Source organism: Phaethon lepturus, unplaced genomic scaffold (genome assembly GCF_000687285.1).
Source record: "Phaethon lepturus isolate BGI_N335 unplaced genomic scaffold, ASM68728v1 scaffold9309, whole genome shotgun sequence".
Taxonomy (NCBI): domain Eukaryota; kingdom Metazoa; phylum Chordata; class Aves; order Phaethontiformes; family Phaethontidae; genus Phaethon; species Phaethon lepturus.
In genome coordinates, this window is record NW_010564133.1 from 37,134 (window position 1) to 45,057 (window position 7,924).

Below are 7,924 nucleotides of genomic sequence, written 5' to 3' on the forward strand. Positions count from 1 at the left end.
CAACCTCTTTCAGGATTAGTGTTACCTTTTGCACATTTTAAAGGGGATGACAGAATTAGTAATAATTAGCGAGACTCTTTCATCAATTACTAGAGGGAGGGCCCTAGCATCCAAAAAATTGCCATTATGGATGAGTAGCTCTGACACAAAAATCCCCAAATCCTAAACCCTTCCCTGATTAAAAAAAAGGGGGAAAAATGGGAAACAGTATTTAATTAACTTTAAATACTATCTTGTAGTAGCCTAAATAGCAAACAGAAGTAACAAAAGGTAGGAATTCAGTCATTTTTAGGTTACCATAGTACGTAGGCATAACACATGAAAGACTTCAGCATAAAATGACATAGCTGGTGTTGGTCGGGTTTTTTATCGCAGTGGTGTTTTTTTGCTGGTTAACCTTCAGTGGCTCCCTTTAGTGGGAGGGGTATATCCCACCTTTCTGAAAGACAGTCTACATCCACACAAGTGAATAATCATACCTAGGTAATCACAGTGCAAAACACTAATACAGCATTTCATTGTTCATCTTTTTACAATTTATTTTTCCATTTTAAAAATGTCACCTATCATTTTAAGAGGTGAAAGACTATTTGTTAAAAGTTGAAAGTTTACCCTTGGTTAAACCACAGTCAAAGGAATAATTTTTACCTGAACAGCATTATGTATGTTGAAAGTGTCAGCCAGCAAGTGGCCTTGCTTTATATAGGTATATTCCTTCTAAGCAAAGTGTTCCATGTTGTCAAACTGATTTACAAGCAACAGAAAAGTATTGCTCATTCACAATTTCAATGCAATGGCTTACAAACAAGAGTCAGAAAACATTCTATGTCAGCACGCCACAGAAAACATCGTGGCTAAAATAAAAGAAGACAGACAACCAGTGAGATATATAAATCTGTAGCCAGAACGTACATGCTCAAACTGGAACTTAGCACAACACAGAAAAACCACCTTTTGCTTACAGCCTTGCCCATGAACAATCAAAAAGCAAGCACGCAGCATCCATGTTGTCTCTTCTTAATGTCAGCCTACAAATACTGCAAAGCAACTACGATCTTGTACGACTTCCAAGGCAACTTGTTGTCTTTTTGAAAGGCTAATGTATTTTGTATGGATCTAAAGACGGATTTGAGGCTGTCAAACAATCCATTTGGCTTCTAAAATTGAAGATGGTTGTTTCGTTAACTGTGTTTTATATTAATAGCAAAATAAAATATTTGACTTTGAACTAGACTCACCTGCAATCAAGCATAGACAAGTAGACAGCATTTGCAACATTACTGGCATCATGATACAATATTCTATGTACGACTTGGGGCATCAGCATTAGAACATCATGTCATCTAGCCCATCCTCCATAAACTTCTTGTAAATTGCCATAAACTTTGCTACAAATGCTTCCAGATGATAAATGGCTTTGCTGCCGAGTTGCAGGCGGTGTTCATAGAAGGCTGCCATCTGTGCAACTTCTCCTTTCAGTTGTCCATCACAGTTATTTAAAAGTTCTGACAGGAGGCCCTAAAAGGGGAAAAAACAGGACAGTATTTGAAAAATTATATATTTTTTCTTAAGAGGATAACCTCATTTCTCTGAAAATAGCCAAGCTATGACCAATAGTTTAGTCATGAATCCAACAGAAAAGACATTCAAGAATCATTAAACCACCTGTTTGACAGAACTAGATTTGTGGAACCATGTCTTCTCAGAAACTTCTTTCAGGATAAATTGCTCATGTCAAAATAGATGTTACCTATTGTGTTCTTAGATGGAAAAATCATGTATTGGAACTTCGTACACCTTAATAAAGAAAATAAATTAAGCTAATCTCCAAATACTATAACCTCTACTGCATGCAGGCACATGGCACTAGGGAGAACTGTTACCAAGATAACGAGTGTATTAAAATCACTTCCTGTCTCAACAGCATCAAGCACAAAGAGAAACAACATAGATAACAAGGTATGGGCTTATTTAAAATTTAGGTATATCTGTCTACATTTATGTACATACGTATGTGTAGACACACACAAGATACTTTACAATACTTCAGTCATTACAAAAAGCAAAAATGCATTATTTTAGATCCGAGACAGCAATAAAATCATTGCAAATACATCTCTACTAGAACAGTCAGGATTAAGTGAGAATTATCTCTAGACCATTTCAAGTTTATGAAGAGGGAGTGGGTAGAGAACATCCACCTCTGGCCTGATGACAACAGTCTCTCAAACAGGGCAATGCAGGACACACTAACCTACCATCACACAGGAAGGTTAAAGAAATGTCTAACTACCAAAACTGTCAGAAAGCAGTTAATGTGAAAATAAATTTATTATCTTGTAATTATGTCCTATGGCAGAGTCCACCTAGGATAAGTTGCAAACATTAGCTTTAATCTTTGTTCTTTGCTAGCTGTCTTCAGCACCCTTTCAGCATGCCTAAAACAAAAACATGCACACCCCATTTGCGTTTCTTCAAGTTCTGTCTTTGAAGAGACCTGCTGGTCTAGCATCCTTTAGCAAACCTCTCCACTAGGACGTAGCAAATATTGAACTTATAACAACAAAACTTTTACAAAGGAAAACCATATCAATATTAACCCATGAAACACGGCTATGCTTCAATACGGAAACTGGCCTGAGAAGTCCTCAGGGGGACAAAGCATGTCGTCCTTTGTTTTTACTCAGCTGCTGATGATGCTGCTGTTCTGTGATCACATAGCAAGTTTTAGTAAACCATTCAACAGAGGTGTGAATTGCGTTCAGTTTTGGGCCCCTCACTACAAGAAGGACGTTGAGGTGCTCGAGCATATCCAAAGAAGGGCAACAAAGCTGGTGAGGGGTCTGGAGCACAAGTCTTCTGAGAAGCAGCTGAGGGAACTGGGGTTGTTCAGTCTGGAGAAGAGGAGGCTGAGGGGAGACCTTATGGCTCTCTACAACTACCTGAAAGGGGGTTGTAGTGAGGTGGGTGTTGGTCTCTTCTCCCAAGTAACTAACAATAGGATGAGAGGAAATGGCCTCAAGTTACGCCAGGAGAGGTTTAGATTGGACATTAGGAAAAATTTCTTTACTGAGAGAATGGTCAAGCATTGGAACAGGCTGCCCAGGGAGGTGGTGGAGTTGCCACCACTGGAAGTGTTCAAAAAATGTTTGGACATGGCACTTTGGGACATGGTTTAGGGGGCATGGTGGTGTTGGTTAACAGTTGGACTTGATGATCTTGAAGGTCCTTTCCAACCTTAGTGATTCTGTGAATACAGAACACTGCAACAAGAGTAAACTAGACATTTACATCTTCCACTTTAGAGAACTGAATCCTCCTGCCTCCAAAAATCTATGCAACTCAAAACCATCACGCCTAAATACATTTAAATTTTATATATACAATATACTTAAGTATAGGCATGAACCTAACTAAACAGTCTAGTATTAATTGACTGAGGATCATGAGAAGTGAATGCTGTGTATCAGTGTTCGAAGGAACAAGGTCTTTAATTACTGCTTCAGAGCAACAACACAGACTATTTTGGTTACTCCAGTGGAAAGAAACAAGAGAGAAAAGTATCTTTTGGTCACTCATGTCTACTTGGAAAGGACACAGCTTTTCATGAATGTTTGGATGATTTGTGATGTTTTGGTGTGCTGTTTTTTTCTGGGGTTTTTTGTTGGTTTTTTTTTTTACTCAAATTGAGACCATCATCGCATTAATATTTGTAACACATTACAAGCTAAATAGCTGAATTACCTTCATTATAATCTCAGGAGGAATACAGTGTGTCAGGAGTTCATAAAGCCGTCCACGGACCTCTAAAAGCCTGTTGGAAAGACACCACAAAATATCAGAAGTATGTCTCCAAAGCATGCTAATGTGTTTTCACTATTTGTGAAATATGCTTCAGGGGAAAAAAAAAAGTCAACCCAAGCAAAGCTTTTTTTCCTGCTTTGGGTTTTGTGTGTTATCTTTAAACCCAAAATCATTGCACAAGTCAGTCAGTGTGAATTCAACTGCTACATATCACCTTTTATTCAAAACAGTAAGAGAAGTTACACATACTCTAGTTACAATGCTCTCAGTTAATCTGGAAGCTACAAGGCTATTAGCATTTGTCTCAGGCTTGCCTCCCTTTAATTCCCCTTCATATCTAAATTATTATTCATGCTTAAGATTAGCAAGAAGACACCACAAAATTTATTAGAGCCACAAGATTCATTTCTGCTGTTTTTCAGTCTTCATTGTTTACAAGAGGGGGTAAGATGATTAGGTGGCAGAAAGTGACAAAGTTATCAATTCTCCACTTTTTATATCAGGAGGTCAGAGGTTACAAGATTTAATTTAAATACAAGAATTTAAGTGACACCTCATGTAATGCATGGAACAAATTAAAAGGATGAGGCTGAGTATATGACACCAAGATGGATAAAGAGGGCATCTCCTAATGTGCTTAAAAAAAAAAAGCAATGATTTATCATTTTAAGTTCTTTCACAAATGTGCATAATGCTAAAGATGGTGAAACAAAAGCCTTAAATAAATAAAAAAAAAAACCCAAAAAAAAACCGCGGCCCCCCCCCACCCAAGACAGACAGCACAACATGTAACTAAGTTTATGCTCACTTTTGATTACAAAGCTTCAACAGATAAAACCAATAATTGTTTTAGTTCCTGAAGCTCATTCAGCCTCCTCTGGTAATTTTAAAGCTTACTTCCTCTGGCTGCAAAATACCAGCTCCAGTAGCAATACCAGAAAATTATATAAAGCTAAAGTAAAGATGCCACATTTTTAAACATAACATTTGGTTTTTTAGGTTTGAGAGTTCACTAAAAACATAATTTATATCTGCAAGCAAGTGTATTCACATACCTTTGTGGTGTCTGTTGACCAACAATAGCATTTGCAGTTTCTCTCAAATAAATTTCCCAGTCCATTTCAGGAATGTCTTGATCAGCAGTGAAAGGATACCTACATAACAATATTTTTTAAAAATTAAAATCAAAACAAACTGTCACCTCTTCTAACAAGGCCTCAGAAGTAAGTTAATTTATGTGTCAGAGTATAATTTACATTAATTTTTAGCAGTGACTTACTGTTGTACTCTGCAGGACTCACACATGAGTAGTGCTTTCCGAAGATTCCTGCCAGATTTCTCTGCAAGCCTTTGGGCCAGTTCCTGAGGAAGAGTCAGACCTTCTTTCTTACACACACTGGACAAGACGTGGCAGATCTAGACGGGAAACAGATAATGGGGAGCACAACACTTAGCAAACAGTTTAGTAGTTACAGATTCTCCTGTTTGAAACATTTCTGGACCAGAGATGGACCAGTCTTTCATAAGACATGTGTCATGGTTTAAGCCCAGCCAGCAACTAAGCACTACACAGCCACAGTAGGATGGAGGGGAGAATTGGAAGAGTAAAAGTGAGAAAACTCGTGGGTTGAGATAAAGACAGTTTAATAGCTAAAGCAAAAGCCACGCAAGCAAGCGGAGTAAAACAAGGAATTAATTCACCACTTCCCATCAGCAGGCAGGTGTTCAGCCATCTCCAGGGAAGCAGGGTTCCATCACACATAACAGTTACTTGGGAAGACAAACACCGTAACTCCAAATATCCCCCCCTTCCTTCTTCTTCACTCAACTTTATATACTGGGCATGATGCTGTATGGTATGGAATATCCCTTTGGCCAGTTTGGGTCAGCTGTCCCCTCCCAGCTTCCCACATCCCCCCTGCCTTCTCACTGGCAGGTCAGCACGAGAAGCTGAGCAATCCTTGACTACTTAACATACTGATGTTTTCAGTTGTTGCTATCAACCTTTGCTCATCCCAAATACAAAACACAGCCTCACACTAGCTTCTGTGAAGAAAATTAACTCTACCCCAGCTGAAACCAGGACAACATGCTTGACAAGTCACCCACCACAAAGGAAAACTAGGTCACTTTGTGGAGGTAAAGTATTTCACAAACTCACAGCAAGAACGTGTCTACTATGAAGTTTTAAATAGCTTATTTTTGCTTCTGTTTCAACATACATCTTCAATGCTTGGAGCAGGCACTCGTACAGCCAGGCATCTGCTTTGAATAGGTCCTATAATTTTTGACATGGAGTTGCAGCACAGGATCAACCTGCAGGTCGCCATGTACTTCTCCATTGTTCTTCGCAAAGCATGCTGAGCATCTTTAGTGAGTTTGTCGACTTCTGTTAACAGCACCACTGAAAAAGGATTAAAAATAGCGGGGTTTTTATTAATATCAAATCTTTCTAAGAAAATGAGTACTTTGACATACAAGCGATAATACCAAAATAAATGATACAAGCAGAAAAAGGCAGCATGGTTCCACAGGCAGGAAAATAAAGATTAAGACTACCTGCATGTGTTTTTGTATAGTCTTCTGCTCCTTCACACCCTATATTCATGTCCTGGAATATCAATTTCTTTAGAGCAGGGCCTGCAACACTTCAATGCCAAGAAATAATCCAGGTAGGTGTAAAAGCTTTCACTTTGATGATGATGTAAAAAGCACAGTAACTTTTTAAAGGGATTTTTAAGGAAGAAATGCAAAAGAATTTATGGCATAAGGACATATCAAAAAGCAAAGATTTCTTGAAGACTCCCCTCAATACATTTTATATTTAAAAGCCAATGTCTTAGCTTAACAAAGGAGTAGCAGAAAGCTACCTTGTTATTGTAGCTGCAGCACCTTTCCATGGTCTTTTATAGGAAAAAAAAAAAAAGAGAGAGAGAGAAAAATGTATTTAAGAAATCCTTCAGAACAACCAGGAGACACCTAATATGAAGCAGCTAACCTGACCAGCTACCTTCTGCAGGTTCCTCCATAGGAAACTCATAGATGGCTCATTTCAGTACTCTGAATGGTCCAGTGAGAACAGCCTGGAGGAACAGGTCAGCCCATTACTCTTCTGGTTACATACGCAGCCTAAGGAGACCAGCCAGCTTACCAGATACTTTGAGGTGCATGGTATGACTGCAGCCATAAGGATATATACACCAATAACTGGTAGAGTCAACCAGTGTCTAGCAGCTTAGGTGAAATATAGTACTTTGTCTTGATCTCAGGAAATACTAAGTCCGTGACCATTTTCAACTAATTTCTGCTCTAATATACCTGTCAAGATTTCCTCTCTCCTTCAACCTCTTCTTATATAGTTCTGATTTTACTTTCAATTTAGTCATAAGCAGGAAAAATAAAGACAGTTGTAGCAACGTGTCTTGAAAAACTCAATCTACAGGGTAGTGGTCAACGGCTCAATATCCAGATGGAGATCAGTGACAAGTGGTGTCCTTCAAGGGTCGTACTGGGACCAGTACTCTTTAATATCTTCATCAGTGACACAGTGGGATCAAGTGCACTCTCAGCAAGTTTGCAGATGTCACCAAGCTGAATGGTTCCATTGACATGCCTGAAGGATGGGATGCCATCCAGAGGGACCTGGACAAGCTTGAGGAATGGGCCCATGTGAACCTCATGAGGTTTAACAAGGCCAAGGGCAGGGTCCTGTACCTGGGTCAGGGCAAGCCCTGGTATCAGCACAGGCTGGGGGATGAAGGGATTGAGAGCAGCCCTGCTGAGAAGGACTTGGGGGTACTAGTGGATGAAAAGCTGGACAGGAGCCAGAAAAGTGTGCTCACAGTCCAGAATGCCAATCGCTTCTTTGGATGTAGACCAGGATACATGGCCAGCAGGTTGAGGGAGGTGATTCTGCCCTTCTACTCTGCTGAGACCCCACCTGCAGTCTTGCGTCCAGCTCTGGAGCCCTCAGCACAGGAAAGACATGGACCTGTTGGAGAGGGTGCAGAGGAGGCCACAAAAATGATCCGAGGGATGGAACACATCTCCTGTGAGGACAGGCTGAGAGAGTTTGGTTTGTTCAGCCTGGAGAAGAGAAGGCTCTGGGGAGTGCTTCTTG

The 7,924-nt window shown here is 39.7% G+C and overlaps 1 protein-coding gene across 1 annotated transcript in view; it reads right to left on the reverse strand.

Annotated features, from left to right (window-relative positions):
* Nucleotides 1-1,092: 1,092 nt before the first annotated feature.
* Nucleotides 1,093-7,924, reverse strand: part of RFC3 (replication factor C (activator 1) 3, 38kDa) — a gene marked incomplete at its 5' end in the record, with an annotated part of 11,952 nt that continues 5,120 nt past the window's right edge. Inside the window, 5 exons of the mRNA XM_010294777.1 lie at nucleotides 1,093-1,518; nucleotides 3,745-3,814; nucleotides 4,860-4,958; nucleotides 5,084-5,220; nucleotides 6,027-6,208. Of these exons, the coding sequence (XP_010293079.1) occupies nucleotides 1,327-1,518; nucleotides 3,745-3,814; nucleotides 4,860-4,958; nucleotides 5,084-5,220; nucleotides 6,027-6,208 (680 nt within the window). The remainder of the gene's footprint in view (nucleotides 1,519-3,744; nucleotides 3,815-4,859; nucleotides 4,959-5,083; nucleotides 5,221-6,026; nucleotides 6,209-7,924) is intronic.